Source organism: Dipteris shenzhenensis, chromosome 30 (assembly GCF_047967505.1).
Source record: "Dipteris shenzhenensis isolate YYH24624 ecotype China chromosome 30, Dip_SZ_1.0, whole genome shotgun sequence".
Lineage (NCBI taxonomy): Eukaryota > Viridiplantae > Streptophyta > Polypodiopsida > Gleicheniales > Dipteridaceae > Dipteris > Dipteris shenzhenensis.
The window spans coordinates 47,097,725-47,123,165 of NC_141625.1; the positions used below are offsets into that span (position 1 = coordinate 47,097,725).

The window sequence follows — 25,441 nt, forward strand, 5'->3', positions numbered from 1 at the left end:
ATGATGGTATCTGGACCTATTTGTAGGTTCAGTAACCCGGCTCATTTTATTCCGGTGAGGAAGAAAATTTAGCAAACTAGATGGCAAAGCTTTTCATATCTCATGTCTTTAAATACCATGGAATGCCACAGACTACTGATGACAAGCTTTGTTCAAGAGAGGATTGTTTGAAAATGTGGGTACCACGCTGAATTTCTCATCCTCGTTTCATCCACAGTTTGATGGGCAATCTGAAGAAGCCAATGCACCACCCTTGATCCCTTGAGCTGCTATGTTTCGGATCACAAGGCAAAATGGGAGCAATACTTGCCACTCATTGAGTTTGCCTATAACAACACGGTTCATATTTCTACAGGAAAGGCTCCTTTTGAGATTGTAGAAGGATATAGGAAAGTTCTGCCCATTCTGCACACCAAAGATAAAATCTTTGAAGCTAATAAATTTGTGGAAAACTTAGATGGGAAAATCAAGATCGCTCTCCAGAGATCTCAAGTAGCAAATGAGGACATTTGCTGTGTTTCAAGAGGGGGGGTCTGTCATGGGGACGTGAATTTCTAATTTTTAGGAATTTACGGTGATTGACCAAGCCTCAAATTGATTAAATCTGTAAAGGACGCTTTAGTGCAATTAATTCCATGGGCCAAGGCAAAGGATCTGAGGGTTAGAGAGGGTTAAAAATATTGTGACTCGTAGGGCAAGCAAGGGCAGCTATTCTTGGCTCAAGTGGATTGGGGGCTAAGTTAGGGCTGGTTCAGCTTTCTCTCAGTTCATAATCTCGTTTTTCTTGCTTCTCAACTGTCCAGACACCTTCCGAGAGCCTGTTTGTCAGATCTGCTATCACCTGGGAGCCCTGCCAGATTCAGGACAGCACAATTGCCTTTTCCAGGTGCTGCTACAGGAAATCACAATCTACTAGCAGCCTGTTCAGGGCTGGTTGCTAAAATCGCAATTTGCCAGGGTGCCTTTCAGGACAGGCAGTTGATGATTGTGCACTTTTCCAGGCTTCTTTCCGCTTCTAGATTGGACGATTCAGTGTTCTGGTTGCCCACGGGGCTGTTCTGGGCAATTTCGCAGTTTGTAGGAGCTCCCTAGCCTGTTCCAGAAATTCGCAATCTGCCAGAAAGCTCTTCTGGCAAATCACTTTCAGTTTTCTCTTGATCTGGGCTGCTTTGGTGGTCTCCCGCACTCCACTTTCAGGTTTTCTTTATCTTCCAGGCCAGCCAGGTGCTCCTAGGAATTGCGCATTTCACCAAGAGGCTTCCAGAGTTGGCGATACTCCTCCAGCAGGTCTTCCAGGGTTGCTTTTGCTGATTTCCATCTACCCGGGTGCTAGAGATCTTACAAGGGAATTTCATTTTTCCCTGCTTGCTGTTTTTCCCAGGGTTTCCCGAGATTTCCTATTGGTTCATTGCTTTCCGGGAGCTTTCCTAGTGCCTTAGATTCTTCACTGGCCTTTCTGTCTGCCAAGGACAGCCAGGTGTGGTTGTTTTGCTTGCTTCTGTCTTGCTAGGACTTCCTTGACGGCTATTCAGAGCTACCAAGACAGATAGGGCTGATTTCCCTCCTGCCAGGACTCCCCTAGTGGGTATCAGAGCACTAGGTTAGAACCCTCAGCTAGATTCAGAACAAGGGCCGCCATGGAATGTTGAACTGGACTAGGATGCCTTTTCTGTGATTGCAGAGCAGGACGGAAGTGCTTGTGAACAGATTATTCAGTTGGCTATCTGTGGATTGATGCACTGCGGTGCAATTATTTGCATGCCTTTTGAATAAAAGATAAAGAAATACCGAAAGGGGTGCTAAGTTTAGGGCGGGGGCGATCTAGCTCTCGGGTGTTCTGTTCTAAGTTAATTTTATTTGCTGTGGAAAGTTCTAAGTGGCTGTAAATTGAGTATTTGCTGGTTGTTATCTGTTCACTGCCCTTTGGGGATCCCGAAGGATGGTGACTGGCCTCTAATGGGTGCTCTTGTTCTCACCTCTGTGCTCAAAGGAGTCAGTCTCTATGTTCAAATTGAAAGTTTGCCACATGTTGCTGATTGAGATTGGCGAAGGAAACTGAGTGGCCTCCAATGGGTGCTCTTGTTTTCACCTCTGGGCTCAAAGGAGCCGGTCTCTATGTTCAAATGGAAAGATTGTCACATGTTGCTGATCGAGATTGGAAAAGGAAATTGAGTGGTGCAATTCTGCTCCTGAATAGGCAATGGTGGTCTTCATATCTCATAATACATAGGGTATTTGAATGCGAAGTGCTCCTCTAACTCAATTTCCTGGGTGTCGTATAGGTGCAGGTGTGTTCCTCACGTTGGCATTGAGATGCCCTCTGCTCCACGAAGGCGAATTGCTTGTGGTGGGCAGCTGCCCACCATTGATACCTGTCCAAAGTGTACTGCTTGTGTGGGCAGCTGCCTGCGATGTGTTGGAGATCATGACCTTGGTTTTTCCAAGATTGACCTGCACATCATGTATCTCACAAAAATAAGTGTGTACAAATGTCACTAGAGACCCTCAACAGAGTAAGGTCACATCATCTTCACATAGGAGGATTGGGCTAGGGATTCAATAAGGGTGAGCATGTCGAACCTATTGTCATGATGAATGATTCAAGTTTGTCAATATAGAGCCCAAAGAAGGTCGATTATAAAGGCAACCATGTTTGACCTCGATTGTGCTCATAATCTCCTCTGTCCATCCACTTGCGGTCTGACTCTACCTGATACCTGCTCAAAGTGTCATGATCGCCCATATAAGGTGCCAATTGTACCCTAAGTCTTATAGATAGGCTCTCAATGATACATATCTCAAGATGAGATTGTGTTCCATCATGTGTGCTCTGTGTGGAAACATGCTTGCCTCAATATATTTGAATCCCTGACTCTCTCTGCAAACCAACCAACTTGAGTGTCAAGTACTGAGGCATAAATCTTAGACATGACATGCCCAATCATAATGGTCCCGTAGTTTCATGGGCTCATGGAATGCCCTACTTATGGATGAGGATGATGGTGTTGACGGTCTAGGTGTGAGGGAGACCGGTGCAAACCACTTAAATAAGTTTGCTAACATCAGAACTAGAGTATCCAGTCCATATGCAGTATATTCAATGCATAGCCTCTCATGATCTTTGGCTCGGCCATTGTGTAACTTCAAGGCTGAATGTTTGATATCACTGGTGGTACAATGTGAACAAGAGGTAGGATGATGTAGCTGTGAGAGGTCTAGGGTCAGCTGTTGTCATCAAGTATGTGTGCATACGAGTCAATAAGGGGGATGGGGATCTCTGCTCAAGAAACTTCTGACGAAAGTCTGGAGTTTCATTTTGATGGATGAAGTCCCTCTTCTTCTAACAGACCAGATGGTGATATTCTTGTTTGGTCTCTGCGTCAATTGAGAGGGGATGCTTGGTCTTGAATGTAAGTTGATGGTGCAATGCCTTACCCCATCATCATAACAGCCATTGCAGGCGACTGATCCAATGGGTGGTGAGTGGGTGGATATGGTGTTTAGGAGGAAAGGCTGAAGAGTGGGAATAGAAGGGAGGGGGTGATCAAAGCAGCTTTATCTTCTAGCAAGGGAGTGTCATCAATACCAGCAAGCATGTAGAGAGGCGTGCGGCGCAGATCGAAGCTAGCTTATGGTCAAAATGGATCTCTTGATAGGTGATGTGTAACTAATAAGTACCCTGGTAAGAGTTTATACTAGGTTTCGTTTCAAATCAGTTCTTGAATATCAAATGTATATATGATCTGGCATTAGTTCATTATAAAAAGTACTTATTTTTCACTTGCCCCTAAGCGAAGGCTTCATCTTGGTCGATTCTACCCCTGTCCTCAGTGTCTTGTCAGAACCGGAACCAAGAACAAAGGCCCGTGTATAGTATAGATCTTTGCTTGGGCATAGTACATGGATATGTGCATGCATGAGAGGGTTCAAACGAGCTACAAGCATGATTAGGAACTAATGAAAGCAAAAGGGCCAATATTGTACTTAACATGACAATGATTATGGATAACCTCGTACCATAGATTTTGTTGATGCTATTTTGCAACTGCTCTTTAGGATGCATGTACCAATGTACCATCATTGAACTAGTTAAGCAATTATGTGTAGGACTTTCTGTTTTTCTCTTTGACGTTTGGAGTTCGTGCATGTTTATGGATCATCTAGTTACATAGCATTCTGTGTGCAGTCCGCATATCTTGTACAATGTATTTTGGGCTTTTATCTTTCTTATGACGTATGCATGATTTTTGCAGCATTTTTTATAATGCTCTTTTCCTTTTTTTTCTTTTTTTTGTAGGGATGTCAAGACACTGATCATAGAAATGTTGGACAATCCGAGACTTCCATTGTGAAGCCTTTGTGAATTCAGATTATAGCTGTAAATATGAATAAGTTTATTGAGTGCTTGGTTAGTAGATTTCTTTTGGGATGCGTGATATGGGCAAATGTCCCATTTGGAAAAATGGCTTTCATTCTTTCAAAATTCAAAGGGTTTCCATTCTTATTAGATTTATGAAATCTTCAAAATGTTATATATATGCAAGATTATTTGCGTAGTTTTCTATTAGAAGTTAAAGAGGCTTGTATCCAAATAGAGAAATTATTTAAGAATATTTTTGTGTTTCTTTGGCACAATTTTAAGCGGTTGATCATGATAAAGTAGAATGTAGAATCTTAACAAACGAGAGCTATGTATAATGAGGGTAAATTGGTCTACATGAAAGGACCCACTAAGCACAAATTTATAAGAGGATCATCAGGACAATGGACCACACATGCCTCCACCTACATTTGCCCTTCATGAATGTAATGTTTAAAGATATGCACAATGAGTTTCTTTCCATAATAGTAAGGAGTAAAGGAGGGATAGCTTGATACAGCATAGGAGGGAAAAAAGGGAAGACAATAGGCTTAGCTTAGTTATTGAGAGCACACAAAAATGAACTAACCTAGACTATGGTATTCAATCAAGGTTTCTCAATAAGGCACCTTGGTAGATGGATAATCCTTTTTATCTCTATGTTGCACTTTTTCATGTAGTATCACAATTTTAAACAAGGCCCTCTAATAATAATCATGTGACTATCCACAAAGTCTGAATACTTATTGGACCACTTAAGACTATCTCTATCAAGTAGCCAAATTGCCATACTTCTGTAGGTTACATATAGAACATTAGGTAGTTATTGGTCCACTCAAGCCTATCTCCATTAAGAATGTGTTAATTTTGTTTGCTTGACATAAGAGTCCCTTTGTTTATTGGTCTATGTTCAGCTTCTTCCCCAGGCTTACACCATGATTCTTACTCAGTGAGGAATTTTTCCCTTTTGCTATGGGACCGATTTCTTTGCCTCCAAGTCATGTTCCCCCCTATAAGTAGCCATTGGGACCTATATGACGCATCTATCAAGCTATCCCAAACAGTTACGCTCTTTTTAGTGTCATTAGATGCATAAACATTTAGCAAGCAAAATGTAGTCTTGAAAGAAAACTTTAATTGCCATAGTTTCTCCTATCTCATCTTGACAAACTATTTTATGCTTAATGGTTTCTTGGAGTAAATTATTGCCCCACTAGCTCCTCTCCGAGGACAATTGATCAAAGCATGATAGCCACCATGGTTAATGGACTCCAAAAATAAATGTAGCTCTTAAAGCAATTCTTCATCTAGTAGTTGCCTTAGCATTAGGTTCATGCATCATTTTTGTTTCTCTTGGATATAGTCCTCCATCTTGTTTTTTGGGACTTGCTCACATGATACACTAGATAATGAGCTATGATCCTAAGAGGCAAGCTACAAAGTAGCCAGTTACCTTTTCTAATTGTTGATTGTTGATTTGCATCCTTTTTTAAAACATTTCTTTCCTCTAGGTAAAACAAGGTGTAACATCCATTTTGTCTGTGCAGAAGGAAAGAAAAGAAAAGATATAGAGTTTTCCAAGGGAGATTATGTTTGTGGGAAGTGAGAGGGGTAGTTCCTTTTCTCAATCACATATATGCGAATACATGTCATGGAGTGGTGTTCCACAACTTGTGAGGTGTGTAGGTATGTTGCTGTAGATGTGATCGAGTAGGCTATCGTAAATGGTCATAGGTTCATGTATATGTAAATGGTAATTGAGCTTTTGCATTATGAGTTAAAGCTCTTTTGAATTCCTTGTGCCTTTAGACATGTCAGTGTTAAAATCATTGAGCAGAAACTTGGATTTATTTTCTCTATGTATTTTGTAAATTATATTTTACAAGAGTTTGAAGAAAATGGCAATGTTAATTGGTGGACTCTTGTAAATGTTGACACTTATGTAATGCTTTTGGCACTTTGAAATGTGAGCCTTTGTAAATTTTATGCCATTTGTGGTGTATTTATGATGATTTTGAAGTGTCAATGCTTTGTTTATTAAAATACAAGATCTGAAGAACGAAAAATTTGGCAATGCTGTAAGTTCTTAAGGCATGAATGTTTGAAAGTTTCTTGTTTAGTTCTCTTGCAAACGCATGACATGTGATGTTATTGGATCTTGTGTTGCTTGTATGTCAATGCTATACTTGGTGAAAGATCTTACATTCAAGGAATAGACATTGCTGTTATATGTTTGGGAAATTGAGTTTAATTTCTTAAAGTTTGCCATCTTGATGTAGTGTTTAGCAAACATATATTGGATAGACAAGGTTAAATGTATGAGTTGAAAAAAAGAATGAGACAAAACGATAATGGTGGCTTTGAGCTCATTTTAAAAATGTACTCACACAAAATAACAAATCGACTACATAAACAAAGAGCGTCCCCGTCCACTACCATAAGACCATACTTTTCAACATCTCTTCTACACAAACTTGCAAATGAACAAACACAATGACTCATTCCCAAAAATTGCACAAGGGAAACAATCCTTCATCAAAGCAATAGATCACTTCACAAAGGTGCTTGCAATAGCAAGAACATCTTAGATGACCCTAAAGCAGCAGACGGTTTCAAGACAATCATACACATAAAAGAGGGAATGCTCATTGTGCTATGCTCAAGAAACATCAATCAACAAGATGGACTTGTAAATGGTGTAGACGGAGTGTCCAGGACAATGTTAGCATACAATGGCAAAGAAAATGTATGGATTAAATTTCCACACATGGACATAGGACTACAAACAAGACTTGATGACAATTGGACCCCCATTTTTTGAATTGCCAAGGAGGTTCAAATAGTACCTTCAAAGACAAACATTTTAACAAGAGAACAATTTTCTATACAACCTTAGTTGCAAGAACAATACATAGAGCACAAGGACTCACCATGGATAGGTTATCCTTCTTACCAAAAGGTATCTGTGTACATGGACATACACTGTCATCTCTCATGTCAGAAATTTTGAGAATTTTTACTTGTTGGAACCTCTACACAAAGATAACTTTTACGTAGAAAAAATATGTTTAAAATGAGATGCAAATAACGTAGATTCCAATGGTTTTTTTCTTCGTTTGAAGACCCATGCATCTTTCATGGGTTTGGTTGATCATTTCGCCACAAGTCATGACATCCACACCTCCAAAGAACTCTTTAAAATTTTGCTTCAAAGATTGCATGCAAAGGTCTACAAAATTAAGAGTTCATCTTCCCACAAATTAAATATAATAAAATACAAGCAAATTCACTTGTATGTAAAGTGTGTAAAGTATCTAGCTTTTCATGTGCCAAAGATGTCAAACTCTTGTTGTCTATTGGCAGGTGCAAGACAGAATGTGATGTGGTGCCGTTGATATTGTAGGTTTCTTTTCTTGTGTATGCTAGCATGATAACCTTGGGCAAATTAATGTCATTGGCTTGATTGTAGTATCTTACCAACCCTTGCACGATGAGAAGGAGAAGGTAATTTTTCTTGGTGCCAGCCCCACCATTGAGGAAAAGGATGATTTTCTCATTTGGATATATTCTCTTTTTGAAAGTCTCACATCATCAAATTATTCCTTTGTTCTTGATTGAGCTTTGGATGAAGAAGTAAGCATGATAATTGGTATTAAAAAGAAAATCAAATATAAATCACCTTATCTTATTGGCAACATTAGACCTTTGATACTCGTGAATGAATGCACTCACTTTAATTAACTCCTTTGTATCAAAGCAATAACACAAGAATAAATAATGAAGGTACAATATTCTAAACAATCTTAATCAAGGACAAAATGGCCTAAAGAACCATGCATAGCACTGAATAGAGAGGACCAAGACATTGTGCAAGAAATAATAGAGGGGGAGGGCAAGGATGTGATTGATAGATGAACATTTATACATTATCTAGTTAGTGTTGAACAAGTTTTAGGATATGAACACAAGTTCACTTTATAGCACCATCATTCGAGAACCAAAAGCCACTCGGATTATTCCAAGACAAGCATAGTGAAGAACTAAACTTCCCTAGATTGTTTTTTGGGTCAGCAAGATTAATTGCCAACCACAAATTCACATACTTAGAAATTGTCATAGGGGAATAAATGCATAGATCTTTGAGATTTGGAAAAAATGTACCAAACATGTTTTTCAAATCCATGAAAGTACTTATTCACCACATCATGCAATCCATTTGAGTGCACTTACACAAGGGTATGCTTTGCAATATAACACTTGGCAAAATATGTCATGAACAATAGAAATATGGAGAACATCTTGCATTTTTGAATGGATTATAGAGACTTTTGATCTTTGCAAACCTCACCATACTACAAGGAGAAATATTACAAAGAAGCATTTGCCATGATTTGCCAAATAGGCCTTCCTACCTTCTTCAAAACTTTCTCTTGTGCAAAGCGCATATGGGAGCCACTTGTTACATGCCTAGAGAAACATACTTAATTGCAAATTGTAGTACATCATCCATAGATCATGGGAAAGTGGTTTGACAACTTGTAAGGGAGAATCCCACTGTATGTGCATGATATTATAACCATAAACCCCAAAGCATGCCATCTCTACGAAAAAATGATGACTCTATAATAGGCAACATCAAAGATTATTTTTTTGTTATAGAATTCCAAAGTAGAGGGGGTCAGCATGAACATGTAATTGTGCAAGATGCTTCTATATACAATCATAATAATAAGTTCGAAGTGGTGTCTTTCATTGGCACAAAAAAATTCGGACACAAAGGAATGCATTTACATGCAAAAAGTACAACAACAAAAAGTGAGATTTCATTATCCAAAGCACCCATCCATGAAGCCATCATATTCATACCATTTTAATGCAGTAATAACAAGGACTATTACAAAGCTATTTACAACAAAATATATGCCAACATGGGCTCCATCACTTCCCTCACAACACTAATTATGGAGGAGTGGATTCAAGCACTAAATATAGACATAACAACATATGTGCTATCTATAAATTCACAACTAGCAAAGCCAACACTATTTTTTAAAAGAGAACCAAAGGACATCTTCACAAATGCTTTCAATAAAAAAATTAGCTTCTTATGGCAATCTAACATGGACATTAAAATCTTTATGGACCCATATGCGACAACCTCGTATTGCACTTCTTATATCACAAAAATGAACAACACAATAGCACAAAGCCTCTAAGAAACTATAAAGCAATGCATGCACGACAACCTTGACACACAAACAAGACTGCAAAGAGTGGGGAATTCTTTCTTGCATTCACAACAAATGAGTGCTCTCAACTTAACATTGTCATTGCCATTTAACAAAAGTTTGAGAGAATTTATATTTATCAACATAAATGATAAAGATAATAGAGCATTAATTTTAAAAAGAAAGCATTAATTACAAAAGCTTGACATAATTCCACAAATATAACATGTGGAACACTCATTGATAAATATGTGAAGAGACAAAAAATGGACACTTTGTTTGGCAACTTTTGCAGCTAAGTACAATGACAAAAATGGCTCAACCAACAGGAGGCACAAACAAAAAATTATAAGATTTATTGAATTTAATAAAGTGAAAGCTCAATTAACTACTATAGAGACCCATTGCTCCTATACTGTCCCTTTAAAGGTGATGAGAACCAAGAGCTCATAGCCTTTGGCACATGGGAAAATTCTTATCTTGTAAGACAAAAAATAATAACTAAAAACAAAATCTTATAGAACTTTGATTATGATAAATTGCTACCAAAGGATGAAACATATAGAATTTTGTCATCGAGAGTAACATAGAGAATAACTACATCCCTAAAATCATAAACCCAAATAAGTTTGCATATGATATAACTTTTGAAATTTTGAAGATACACACATGTAAGAGAGCAAACAATTTCATCATTGCTTCAAAGAAACACATATTATTAAGTAATGATGAATATTTTAAAAAAGTATGTGGCAACACATTTGAATCTTTGTTGTGTCTGCCTAAAACATTTACAATGCTCCCTTTCATTTTATATTGACCTCATTGATTTCATATTGTTGTGTCTGCCAAAACATTTACAATGCTCCCTTTCATTTCATATTGACCATAAAGACTAAGCCCTCTTATTTGTGTAAATGCTATCCTTGGAGACACCAAGCATTCTTCTATCTCATTTAGAATGGATAATTGTTTACTTATGCAAATGTGAGTGGCAGTAAAATACTAAGGCAATCTGTAATAAATTCAAATGTTTTCTCTTCTAGGAATGAGGTTTGTATTTTGAATAGCAAGCACTCACATGAAAGATATTTATAACATGGTGTGTCTTTGATCGTTTCCATATATATCAAGATAATTTTTTTGATAGATTCACAAACATAGTTATGTATTTTGTCTTGTCTACATCTTCATCTATGATAATAGATCTCTTTCTTTTTTGAAGGTGGTTTTGAATTATGGGTGCTCCTTCAGTTCAATTGTTTGTTCTCATTGTGTTGGTTCGTTTGTGGAAAAACTTTAAGCTATGGTAATTGTTTCTAAATTCCCTTATTCTTAATATGATTGGGTCTATTGACATCTCTGTGCATGGAAAAGCAACTGTAAATATATTAGCTATGTGTCTAAGGATTTTCTTTTTCAATATTAGCTTTCTAAATAGCTTATCCAAAACTTTTTCTTATTGAAATATTCTTGTAAAAGTGCATTGGACGATGAAGATAATTGGATATCCTATAACTAGTTGAATTATAGTTAGTTTTGTGGTAGACATGATTATGTGTTCTTTATAATTAATAATATTTTTCTTATAAAAAGATTTTCGTAAAAGTTCATGGGATGATGGACATATTTGGATATCCTTTATGGTTAGTTTTGTGGTAGACATGCTTATTTACTTTTTATAATTAATAATATTATTGTTATTATGATAGATTTTAGTCTTGAAGTTGAACAATTCAACTATTTTCTCATATACAAGGCAATCCAAAGGAGAAAATGTGAATGTATCATTATCTAAAATTTTCAAATTCTTTAATAGATTTTATGTTCGGATAAATTGACAAAATACAATTATCATTATCCACTCTTACTATATGTGGTGCCTTCAGCAAGTTTATTTCTAAGTTCTTTGATTTTTTCAACAATATCTTTTCTAAGTGCATCTATTGTCACATGAAAGTTTAAAATGTATGAAGTACAAGCAAATATACACTTATTATTTGGAAATTGATGTAAAAAAGAAGAGTGCAAAGAAAAATGAGTGTTGGAAGCATGAATCTCCATTACAAATATGAAGATATGAAACTTTAGCTAAATGAAATCATAAGAACAACATAAAAGAAATATTCATACAAATTTTTAAAGGTATATAAAACAAGTAAGTATAAAGTCAACGGGAAGGATTTAATGTGTTATAACTTTAAATGATAACAAATTTCAAGGCAATTTCAATTTCAATGTACACTTGAACTATAAAAATTTTGTAAATTAAATGTATGAAGATGCTTTGAAACTGTATCCAATAGTTAGAACCACGACAAATATTCCTTTAAATGCACTTCATAAACTGACAAATACTCCTTTAAATCTATACCCCACAAATTTCTTCCCACATACTTTATAATTCAAGCATATGTAATGAAATGGGGAAGACAACATATATTTCACTTAACTGGAATTTTGCTTAAGGAAAGGTGAGTGGAAACACTTATTCATCAAGCCCCTCAAGGAATACTTTGTAATCATTTTTGGATTCCATGGCTATCTCAATACATTAAAAGAAAGATCAAAACATCTAAATTCCACTGCAATTATCAACCCTCAATAATCAGAGGTATGTAGAACCACCAACCATCCAAATATCCTTCATATTTTGAAAACTAGAAATGCAATTACAGAACCCTTCATGTTAACATACAATGCATATGTATAAATATTCAAAACAAAAATGCAACTTACCATCACCCACCTATATCATTCAAAACACTGAACAACAAAATATGTCATGTAAGATTGTCTTTTTAATAGCAAACCTCATCTTGAAAATTAATAGGAAATCCCGTTAAGGGAAATTGAGATGAACCTATAACAATAACATAATGAAAAAACCTTTCATATTCCACAAGGATGTATGCATTTCACATATATGTTAACACATGCAGAATGGGACCATGAGACTTTACTACCATTGAGAATGTAGTCAAGCACGTGTGTGCACACACATTGACAGTAGACATGAGGGAGGGAGAGAGAAAGAGGAATCTTGTGTGCACTCCTCTCTCCATCTCTCACTTTCGCTAACACACACACACACACACACACTTACACACACACACACACACACACACACACACACACACACACACACACACACACACACACACACACACACATGATATAACAGCAAGAAGAACTCATCAAGTGAAGCAAAATAGAGTTGTTTATTTAAGAGAGGAGAGGCCCTTATAAAGGCAACTGATACAATGCTTGTGCCCCAAAGGAGAGCATCTCTAGATCCACAAATCACTCCACTGATCTCTCAATCAAGCCCATGAATCTCTCAATCACCCCTAATAGAACCTTCTACCACCAAACTGGTCACACTAACCTGTACACAACCCTTGGTACACCCCATTACATCAATTTGTCCTTCATACCCCCCCCCCCACAAATTGATGACCTTACCCCAACATTAGTACATGGGAATCTTCATGGTTTGTTCACACCTAGTAACAACACTCATGACCCCAACCTATGACTCACTCTAGTTATGGCTCTGGTTTACAACTGGGAGTTTGAAAAATAAATATGTATGGAAATCCCCATGGGTCCAACAAGGTAAAAACCTCAAAAGTAAGACTAACAATCATTTAAGGGGGACATCCCAGGTTAGAGAACCCTTATTGACCACACACACAAACAACTTAGAAAATATATGGGTCATCACCCTTGACTTGGGTGGTGAAAGAAGTGGGAGCTTTAACATCCTTTGGTTCTTCTTTTTCTTCTTTCTCTGCTTATTCCACAAGGTTTGCTGAAAATTTCTTCTTTATATAGCACTCTTTCTCCAAATGTCTAGGTTTTCCTCAAAAGTTGCACTTCATCTTGCTCTTGCTGGTGGATTTCTTGAAGTTGCTTTTGACCAAATATGCCCTATGTTTTTTGAAGTCATTCCTCTATTTGCTTTTCCTTTCCTCTTCCAAGAGGGATGCCTCAATTTACACCAAACTAATCTCTTGTATATTGGTGAGAGTAGTGACAATAGTGCCATATTCCTCAGTTAGGCTTTTGAGCAAAATAGCAATTACAATATCAGCATCAAGATCAAACTTGATGCTAGCTAACTAAGTCAGTATGCTTTTCATGGAGTTTCAATTTGAAGAGATTGATTCTCCTCTACCCAATTTGAGATCAAAGAATTTCATCAGCAAGCTAAACTTATGGAGTTTCAATGTGAAGAGATTGATTCTCCTCTACCCAATTTGAGATCAAAGAATTTCATGAGCAAGCTAAACTTGGAACATTTCCCCTATGCTCCAAAGACAAGCTCAACATGACTCCATGCAGCATGAGCAGTCTCACATCTATCAATGTGGTGGATAAAAGAATCACTCAATCCAAGAGCAATTATGGCTAGTTCCTTTTCATCCTTAGGGAGCCATAAAGCCTCTCCTTCCCTAGTGGTTGGCTTATTTTCCTTCCCATTTTCCACATTCCAGATCCCCTTCTTCATAAGAATAAATTTAAGTTTAGTCCGCCAAGTATGAAAACCCTCTCCCTCAAACTTATCTATCTTGGTTTTGGAGGCCATAGGGAAGGTCTTACCAAGAGTCGCACTGTCTAATCCCTTTACAATTCTTCAAAAAGAACCATCACCATATAGATGCATGTTACAAGTAATGAAATTTGAAAAGCCAAGGTCCTTTGCATATTGATAATAGTGAGGGACTTGGGATTTGCCTTAGAGTTTAGTGACATTTCTATTGGTGTATCTAGGAGTTTTCTTCTTCTTTATCTTCCTACCACATGGAGTGTTGCTAGAACTACAAGAAGAAGGGATGTTCAAAAAAGGAAAAAAGGCATGTTCAAAAACTATATTTCCATGAATACAAGCTATGAAGGAAAGATTGTCAATACACCAAGTAGAATGCTTGTAGGTGAATGAGACTCCCACAAGTCCAATGGTTGAAATCTAGTACTCCAGCATAGTCAATATAAAAAATTATTGCAATCAAACTAAGAAGCCCTAAATCTTAGTTGACTTGGTCAACCCTCCATTTCACAAAACTCTCAAAATGTGAACTAAAAAATGAGCAAAAATTGGAGGCTAAAATTCAAGCTATAGAAGCAAGCATTGAAGGGGATTTTGTAGTGAAATGAAAGATATTTTACCAAAGAGGAGCCCCTAGGGAAGAATTGCACAATGTTACGTCAGGTCACTAGAGAGAGACTTGCCATTTTTGACTGGTTTTTTTGCTCATATGCCTCAATTACTAGATCATTTGCCTTCAAATTTGTATTGTGGATAGCCCTTAGTGTCTTCGTATCTCCAGCAGGTCCTATTTCACAAAATGGTGCAGACTGTAGATCATGTCAGCATGGGCAGAGGGGTCTTCTATTTCCTAATTCCTCCTAGCTAGGGATTCGACCCAACACGAGGATGCTTCAACTCAGAGGAAGTGGGAAATGGCTTAGTGAATGGAGAGAACAAGCCTAAGCAAAATCAATGGGAAGAAAATGAAGAAAAGCTCCATTTGGGGAAGATGATGACATGGTACTCAAAGAGGGCTCAAGGAGGGTGGACGTGCCTTTGATATGACATGATGGAATAGTAAGAAGAACTCAGCAAGTGAAGTAAAATAGAGTAGTTTATTCAAGAGAGGAGAGGCCCTTATAAGGACAACGGATACAATGCATGTGCCCCAAAGGAAAGCATCTCCAGATCCACAAATCACTCCACTGATCTCTTAATCAAGCCCATGAATCTCTCAATCACACTTAATAGAACCTTCTACCACCAAACTTGGTCACACTAACCTACACACAACCCTTGGTACACCCAATTACATCAATTTGTCCTTCAACACACACACACACACACACACACACACACACACACACTTCCTATTCCTTCCCCCCTTTACATTCACTTTACCCTTTTCTCCCCCCCCCCTTCTTGTCTTTCCCTTTTCACTCCTACCTCCCTTAATTTTCCCTAATCTTCCTCATTTATTTTCCCTTTTATATACTTTCCCTAAATTTTCTTTATAAAAGAAAATTATTAAATTTCCCTAATCCCCCCCACCCTTTTTCCTTTTTCTCTTATTTTTCCCCTCCCTCAACTTTTTTATTCCTTACTTTCTTATTTATTCCTTTAAAACTTCCTAAGTTCTCCTTATTTTTCCTCTTTATTTTCTCAATTCTTTACTTTAAATATTTTCTTTACATATTTTTAAATCTTTCTTAACATTTTTTTCTCTTTATTTTTCCTTGTTTTTTCTCTTAATTTCAAATTTGTAGTTTTTCAAACTTTCCTTAATTATTCTCATATTTCTTCAAAAAATAATTCCTTAATTTTTTGGTTTTTAAACCTTTTTTCTCATTTTTTAATCTACTCTACCCTAACAAATTCCCTCTCCCCTCACCTCACTAAGTTCGCTTCATTACCCTGACTATCTCTCTTCCCCAAAACTTACATTAACCGACTCGTCTCCCCGCTCCCTGAACCTTTCCTCTCCAACCTGATGACCAATCACCTCCTATTTAAATACACCCTCCCTAACCTCTTTAGTCCATGTTCCCTTCGCCTGCTACTAATTGAGAGGCTTTCATTGAGGATCGCATGGAAATGGTGACACACCACAAGGTGATAAAGGACTCAAGTGGAAAAAATATACTATTGAGGATTGCTAGCTACTTTGCAAGGGTAGAGTATGCTCATATGGCATGTTCATTTGTCTGATAGGTATGATAATTTGCACATGCCTTACACTTATTTAATTTAAGGTTGTCTGATAGGTAGGATACTTTGCAAATGCCTTACATTTAATTTATTTAAGTCCCTTGCAAATTTTCATGCTCATTAGACACCGTTTGCATGGCTAGATATGCATATTTTCCCATTTTCCACCACATATCAAACTTGAGTATAGAAAAGAATGCTCATCGATGTGCTCCTATATCATGTGCTTTTGTCTGATGGGTATGATATTTTTCACAAACCTTCAAATATTTCACTTTAAGGCCCATGCAAATGTATCATGCTACTTAGACACCATTTGCATGGTTGGACACACATATTTTTCCCTTTTTCAACACGTGTCCCACCTGACTATTAAAAAAAATATGCATTAACGTGCTCCTGTAGGATGTGTATTTGTTCAATGGATATGATATTTGCACAAAACTTATAATTCTTTACTTTAAGGACCTTGCAAATTATCATGCTCATCAGACACTATTTGTAAATATGCATCAGCGTGCTCCTATCGCATGTGCATTTGTCCGATGGGTATGATATTTTACACACACCTTGAAATCATTTAGTTTAAGCCCCATGCAACTTATCAAGCTCATCATTCACTGTTTGCATAGCTAGATATGCATATTTTCCCATTTTTCACCACATGTCATTTATGAGAATCAAAAAATATGCATCAGCATGCTTGTATTGCATGTGCATTTGTCTGATGGGTATATTATTTTTCACACACATTGAAACCATTTGCTTTAAGTCTAGTGCAAAGTATCATGCTCATAAGACATCGTTTGCATGGTTGGACATGCATATTTTCCTATTTTTCACATGTCATACATGAGTATTAAAAACAATACACATCCATGTGCTCCTATGGCATGTGCCTTTGTTTGATGGGTATGATAATTTTCACATGCTTGAAACCTAATTACTTTAAGGCCCTTCCAAAGTATCATGCTTATCAGACACCGTTTATATGGTTAGACATGCATATTTTCCCATTTTTCACCATGGGTCATACATGAGTATTAACAAAAATACACATCGACGTGATCCTATGGTAAGTGCTTTTGTCAAATGGCTATAATAATTTGCATAGCCCTTATAATTATTTACTTTAAGTCCTTTACAAAGTATCATGCTCATCAGATAGCATTTGCGTGGTTGGAAATGCATATTTTTCCATTTTTCACCACGTCATATTTGATATCAAAAAATACGCATCAAAGTACTCCTCTCGCATGTGCATTTGTCCAATGGGTATGATAGTTTGCACACACCTTAACCTTATTTATTTTAATGCCTGTGCAATGTTTCATGCTCATCAGACACCATGGACACACATATTTTTCCCTTTTCAACAACATGTGTCATACACGAGTATGAAAAAAATATGCATCGACGTGCTCCTATGGCATGTGCACTTGTCCAATGGGGACAGTAGTTTGCACATGCCTTAAAATTATTTAATTTAAGTCCTTTGAAAAGTATCATGATAATCAAACACCTTTTCCAAGGTTAGACATGCATATTTTTTCATTTTTTTACATGTGTCATATCCTCGTTATGCTACCATTCTCCCACCTCTGCTTTGAGTCTCTGCCCAGTCGACACCATCTGCCACTTAGGTCGCTAAGTCCCGCACTCAATATTACTGCGAGCTACCTTGTACTTTGTAGCTGCCTCCAGATTCTCTTTTGTACACTGAATCCCGCACGCATTGCTACGGTGATTGCCCTGAGCACCCTCTACAGACTCGTTGCTAGCAGCTTCCCATCGGGGCTGACGCTCTACTCTCACAAGCTCACTCTACCTCCCTGTCTTGATCATTGTGCCAAGCTTATCGGTGCTCCTCTCAGTCCTCCGGTTCGTGTGCATCCACGATCACCACTCTCTTAGCTCCTTGGAAGTCAGAACCATGGATTCTTAGGTTCCTTTACTTCCAGTGATTCTTTCAATATAGTTATTGAACCCCCCCTCTCTTATCTCTATAATCCCCCTCCCCTTCTTTTTCTTTTATAGTTTGATGATTGATTGCTCTAACTTCAAACTTACCTTTTTTTACCTGTTTCCTCCTCATCTCTTCATTAGTTTCTAACCAATTTAATTTAACTCCCCCCCCTTCCCCTTCTTTAATCTTTAATCTTATTATTTAAACTTTCAGTTCTCATGTCAGTTGATATTCTTTATTACCCCCTCCTGTTTATAAAGGATAAATACCCCCCTTTTTATCCTAATGCCATATTCTACTTTCTTACCTCTCAACCCCCCAAAACCCCCCTTTTTTTCATTTTTTCAATGTCCCCCCCAAAACCCCCCTTTTTTTTCTTTCTAAATTAAAAAATGCTCAACTGCTCACATTTCCTTTTTTAGAAAAATTTGTTCACCCTCTAAGTGATGCTACTTCATTCTTAGTGGATGATTATTTTAAAATTTATCTATAAAACATTTCTCATTCCTACTCTAAATTTTCTTCTCTTCACTATGGAAAGGGGTGTTTTAAATGTCACACTACACACAATATCTTCGTAAACCCCCCTAACTTGGTTCTTCCCCCATTTAAACTCTAATCCCTAGTCAATAAAATCCCCCCCCCCCCCAAACCCCCCCTTTTTTAAATTTAGATGACGTAATTCTTTATTGTTCATTGATATGGCATTTTTAATCTTTTCCAAGTCTTGAATGGTCTCCCATATCTATGTGAAAATATTTTGTCTTGACCCTATCGTAGGCTATTCTTCTTGTGTTAGATTTTGAAATGACCATGCCCCCTTCTTTAGATTATTATGGCATTCTCTTCTAGTCATAGTACTTTTTTGTCTATCTCGGGCTTTTCTCATGCATTCTTTCATCACCTTCAGGTTTTTTTCCATACTCTTAAGTGTTTCTATAGAGACTTATACTCTATTTGTGGGAATAAAAATTGACCTATACACTACAATCTTTGAATGGAGACATCTAACTAGATGAATGCCATGAACTATTGTAGGCAAACTCTACTATAGACAATAACTCAACCCATTCTTTTTTCTCTCACCCACATACATCCTCAACATAAGGCAGCTCTCGCTTCCTCACACATGCATCACTCTTCTCTCTATTACATTGTTGAGCTTTCACATCGAGCAAGCTTGCATGCAAATTTCATTTCTTGATTGTGCCTTCACACAGGTTCTTGTCCACTTCTCTTCTTTGTTTGATGCTTGTGCAATAGTTGGCCAAAAAAACTACTTGGAGAAGAAAGTATCGCATTGAGGAGTATCGTGATTTCCTGCCTCTTTGTCTCTTCTTTTGCACACAAATTTCCTACAGGTTTGACTCAAGCCATCAATGATCTATAACTGCTTAATAGGTCATGGCTCTCTGTGTATCTATGGCACATCTGCATTCTCGATGGTCACCTTACGCACTTCTCTACAGATCAGCAACTATCACCTCTCTTTAGTCTTGCATCTCATTGTATTTATTTGTCAGTCACCTCAATTTGCAGGTCATGGCCTCCCAATTCTACTACCTCAATAACCAGTACCTCTGTTTTGCTTGGATGGATTGGCCATATCTTCTCTTGCTCAATGTGGTTGATTTTGAAGCCTTTCTTATGTGAGTCTGTGGCTCACCCTTTGCCTTTGGTCGTTGCTAGGCCTCTTCCAAGGTGTATCTTGCTCAACAAACTTCCATGCTTCCTTCATAATTTCCACTCCCTCATGGTTCTCTTTCTTAGTGACGTCGGTTACAAGATCTTTCTTTCTAATGCTTATGAGCTCTATGTATGGGATGTTTAAACCATTGCTTTCTAAACCTTTACTCCGATATATATATTTGTATAGTTTTGTATATAATGTAGTATTGCTTGTATGGTTCTTTTTCTTATTTCATTTATATATTTGTTGCTCACTTTTAATGCAATTTTTCTTTTGGTGGTTCTTTAATTACATTTATCTATTTTTTGTTGGGTGCCTTTACTTATTGATTTATATTTCATATTTATGTTTAAGTGTTTGGTATTATCTTCTTTAAAATTTCTTTCTAAAGGAGTGTGAATTTACTTATTATATCTTTCTATATTTATCTCTCTAGTTATATATTTTCCTTTCTTTATATATATATATAAACATAGGAAACTATCTTTAACACCATTTAATTTCTTGATTTTTTAATTAAAGGCATTTGATAGTTATCTAACCCCTTTTTTTTTGTTTTATTTAATGCTTCTTTGGAGTTCATTCATTTCTTGATGAATTTTATGATCAGTTAATTAGTTTCTTTTGTCATCTAATTTTGGTAATGTATTTGGATTTTTTCTAAGGGTGTGCTACCTTCTCTATTCCTTTTCATTCTTATTCAGGCATTACCTATCTACCTAAATTCAACTATTTTGTTCTAACAAATGCTTGCTTTGGATGGTGGCAAGTAAGTGGACCTTGACCTCGAAACCTGGACTACTTGATGGATTTGACACTTTGTACTAATACTTTGCTCAATTTTGCAAACTCAATATAAATAAAAATTCTATTGCCAATCCTCTTGCTTTCATTGCCAAATTTTTGGATTGCAATATTGTCAAAAGTTACTTCAATTTAGTTTTCTTAAGAAAGTCATTCTATTGCCTTTTATAATTACCCAAATGTTTGAGTTAATTGTATGGTTCATCTATTGATGGGATTATTAAATCTAAACACACAATGGTAGGTTAAGCAACTATCCCTTTTTTCCTTTTGACCACACACACACACACACACAACTATCCCTTTTTTCCTTTTGACCATACTAGTTACTTTTCCTTCCCTTCATAATCCTTTGAAAACCCTTTTTAAATTGTTCCCTCACTAAACTTCCCTTATTTCTCTTCTTAACTTCCCTTAATTTCTTCCTTTTTTTCTATATTTTATCTTAATTTCCCTAAATCTTCATCTTATTTTTCCTAAACGCACCTTCTCTTCCCTTAAATTTTCCATAATCTTTTTCTATATTTTCCCCTTAATTCTCCAAATTTCCCCCTCTCAAAATTCCCTTATTTCCCCCTTAATTTGTCTCTAATTTTCCCTCAACTTCCCTTTCTCTTCCTCCCCCCCCCCTCTCTTGATTCCTCCTATTTTTTCTAATTTTTTTTCATGTATTTTTTCTCTTCTTACTATTTTTCCTTTAATTGACTCTTTTATCTAACCCTAACTACTCCCAAAAAAACTCGGCTCCCCAGTAAAACCTGACCTACCCTACCCCTGACTCTCCCTCATTTCATGTTTGGGTTCCCGACCCATTTTTTCTTAATCTTTTCCTAAATTCCCCCTAATCTCATTTTTTTCACTATTTTTTAAATTATTCCTAAATTAGTCCGATTTGGTCTTAATTTTATCCTTATTTTTCCTTAACACTTTCTGACTTTTTCCTTTTTCTCAGTCTTGTATTCTTTCCTCATAATTTTTTCTTTTTTTATTTTTCCCACCTTTATTTCCTATTTCCCCTAATTTTACTTTATTTAATTGCTATTTTAAAGTATTTTTTCCTAATTATTTCTTATTTCTCCCTAATTTTAAATTACTCCTTTATCTAGCCCTAACTACCCCCTAACAAAACCTGATTCCCTATCAAAACCTAACCTTCCCTACTCGTGACTCCTCCTTGCTTCTCGTTTGAGATCTCGACCCTTGATTTCACCAACATAGTCTTCTCCCCTCCCCTGCTTGTCCAAATCCCCTCGGGATTTATGCTCCACTCATCTATTTATATCCCCCTCACGTATTACATACTCTCACAAAGCTCTCATTTATCCCCCGTTCCTTTTGACTATTCCATGGCCTTTCATTACCTCTTAGTCCTATGACTGGCTTGACTTTTTGGCCTTCTTCACTTCCCTCATTACTACCCTAGTCCCCAACTGGTGCAATGTGTAGATTTTGTGCCTTCTGGCCCCTCTCTATTGCGGCGGCTATGTGATGACCTAGCTCCATCTTCTGCGTGACGGTGCAGTATGACTCACTAGTCCTGACTATTGCACCCGAATTGTGCCTTTGTAGTGCTGCTTGACCCGACTGTCTCCTTCATACTCCTCGATCCACGTAATCTCTTTGATTGTGCCTTCTGCCAGCAAGTCTCTTCTACTCTTGTAGACTCACAGGTCCTTTACTACCTCGTTATCCCCACTTGCATTGTTAACCCCCCCCTTCCCCCTTCTCTCCTTTCTACTTCACTAAGAATTCCCTTTTACTTCTTCAAACAAATTCCCTTTATACTTCATTAAAACAACCCCCTCCCCCCCCCCCCCTAGTTATCCCAATTTCCTTTCCTAGTTATCCCAAATTTTTCTCTCCCAATTAAATAATTTTTTTGTCTGCCCTCCCTCCCCCCCTAAAATTAATTTTCTAATATTATTTTTTACTTCCTTATCCCATTTACTCTTATTTAATTTTTTCTTCTTCTTAACCCCCCTTGTTAAATTTCCTTTCTCTTAACCCCCCCCATTATTTCTATTAATTTGTATTAAAATCCCCCCCCTTTTTTTCTACAAAGGTTCATTATTTTTGCTCTTTAACATCTAGACTAATCGTGCTACCAAACAATCTTATATTTACATTAAGCTTGATAAGTGTATGGCCAAGCGTTGATTTTTATTGTGACTCTGATAACAAGGGAGGGGTGTTTATGACACCTATCTTCCAAACTAAAGTTAAAATTGGTTCTCACTATTTTGCTTGTTGGATGGTGGCAGGTAGGCATACTCCCCTCCAATAAAAGTGATGCTTGCTAGGACTTATCCAAGCTCAACTTCTATACAGTTTCCACAAAGTGATTCACCGACTTGTACAAAATTTTCCGTTAATGCAATTAGTCTTATTCCATTGTCTAGCTTCACTCTTTTGTCTTTTCACTATGCAAAGGGGTGTTGTCAAATCTTCCACACATAGGTCGTTTCCCCTGTAGCTCTAGATGGTTGCACATAGTACATTTAAGTCATTAAGGCCTTTTTTGGTTTCTTAACTCCCTTCTTTAACTTGTTCTTTATTTGTTTTATTTTTTTTCTAATAAACATCTTTCTAGTCCTTCTCTTGTCCTTGCAGAATTAATCATTGGATCTCACATTCCAAATCCAAAACTCTCAATAGCTCACCCTTGATTCTGGCTCCCACCTCCCAAACAATACATTTAAGTCATCGTGGCTTTTTCGCCTTTTGACTTTACCCATATATCTATTAAACCAATTTGCCTCCATACTATTTACCTACCTCACTCAAGTACTTCTCTTCCATTCCTTTTCCATTACTTTAAATTGCACTTCTCAATACTTCTTATTCTCTTTGAGTAGATAGTAGGTCATCACACTAGGTGATGACCAGTGTGTTGTATCATTCTAGGGCAAAGTTGGGTGCACACACACACACACACACACATCCCTTTTTTTCGTTTGACCATAGTAGTTACTTTTCCTTCCCTTTATAATCCTTCAAAAACCCTTTTTAGACAACCTCTCCCCAAAATTGTTCCCTCATTAAACTTCCCTTATTTCTCTTCTTGACTTCCCTTAATTTCTTCCTTTTTTTCTATATTTTATCTTAATTTTCCTAAAATTTCATCTTATTTTTCCTAGACTCACCTTATCTTCCCTTAAATTTTCCCTAATCTTTTTCTATATTTTCCCTTTAATTCTCCAAATTTCCCCCTCTCAAAATTCCCTTATTTTCCCCTTAATTTGTCTCTAATTTTCTCTGTATTTTCCCTCAACTTCCATTTCTCTTCCTCCCCCCCCTCCTAATTAACTTCCCTTAATTTCTTCCTTTTTTTCTATATTTTATCTTAATTCCCTAAATTTTCATCTTATTTTTCCTAAACTCACCTTATTTTCCCATAAAATTTCCCTAATCTTTTTCTATAGTTTCTCCTTAATTCTCCAAATTTCGCCCTCTCAAAATTCCCTTATTTTCCCCTTAATTTGTCTCTAATTTTCTCTGTATTTTCCCTCAACTTCCCTTTCTCTTCCTCCCCTCTCCCCCCCTCTCCTAATTCCTCCTATTTTTTCTAATTTTTTTCCATGTATTTTTTCTCTTCTTACTATTTTTCCTTTAATTGCCTCTTTTATCTAACCTAACTACTCCCAACAAAACCCAACTCCCCGACAAAACCTGACCTACCCTATGCCTGACTCTCCCTCATTTCATGTTTGGGTTCCCAACCCATTTTTTCTTAATCTTTTCCTAAATTTTAATTCCCCCTAACTTATCTCATTTTTTCACTTTATTTTAAATTATTCCTAAATTAGTCCGATTTCGTCCTAATTTTATCCTTAATTTTCCTTAACACTTTCTGATTTTTTCCTTTTTCTCACTCTTGTATGCTTTCCTCATAATTTTTTCTTTTTTTATTTTTTCCACCTTTATTACCTACTTCCCCTAATTTTACTTTATTTAATTGCTATTTTAAAGCATTTTTCCTCATTATTTCCTATTTCTCCCTAGTTTTAAATTACTCCTTTATCTAACCCTAACTACCCCCAACAAAACCCGATTCCCTATCAAAACCTAACCTTCCCTACGTATGACTCCTCCTTGCTTCTCGTTTGAGATCCTGACCCTTGATTTCACTAACATAGTCTTCTCCCCTCCCCCGACTGTCCAAATCCCCTCGAGATTTATGCTCCACTCACCTATTTATATCCCCCTCATGTATTACATACTCTCACAAAGCTCTCATTTATCCCCATTCCTTCTAACTATTCCATGGCCTTTCATTGCCTTCTAGTCCTACGACTGGTTCGACTTTTTGGCCTTCTTCATCCCTCATTACTACCCCAATCCCCAACTAGTGTAACGTGTAGATTTTGTGCCTTCTAGCCCCTCTCTGCTATGGCAGCTGTGTGGTGACCTAGCTCCATCTTCTACATGACGGTGCAGTATGACTCACTGGCCATGACTATCGCACCCATTTGGTAATAGTGTTCGTATTTTGGTGAGTATTAAGAAGTTGTCAATTCTTGGAGTGTTTTAGAGTATTGGCATATCCAAACCAATATCATATGCAATTCCAATTTCATTTAAGTCTCTTGTATTGTGTGTTGTATATAAATAATTTGGTATGTTGAAGGCATCAAGTCTCTCTTTATTTGTT

General features: G+C 36.9%; 1 protein-coding gene across 4 annotated transcripts in view; it reads left to right on the forward strand.

Annotated features, from left to right (window-relative positions):
- LOC147882229 (FMN binding protein) overlaps positions 1-4,628 on the forward strand; it is a 120,121-nt gene extending 115,493 nt beyond the window's left edge. Inside the window, exon 12 of one of the 4 annotated variants that reach the window (XM_087401800.1) lies at positions 4,298-4,626. In XM_087401800.1, the coding sequence (XP_087257926.1) occupies positions 4,298-4,352 (55 nt within the window). In that variant the 3' untranslated portion in view covers positions 4,353-4,626. Of the gene's footprint in view, positions 1-4,297 lie in introns of all 4 variants that reach the window. The other 3 variants (XM_087401801.1, XM_087401799.1, XM_087401802.1) reach the window with 3 other exon arrangements.
- Positions 4,629-25,441: the final 20,813 nt, after the last annotated feature.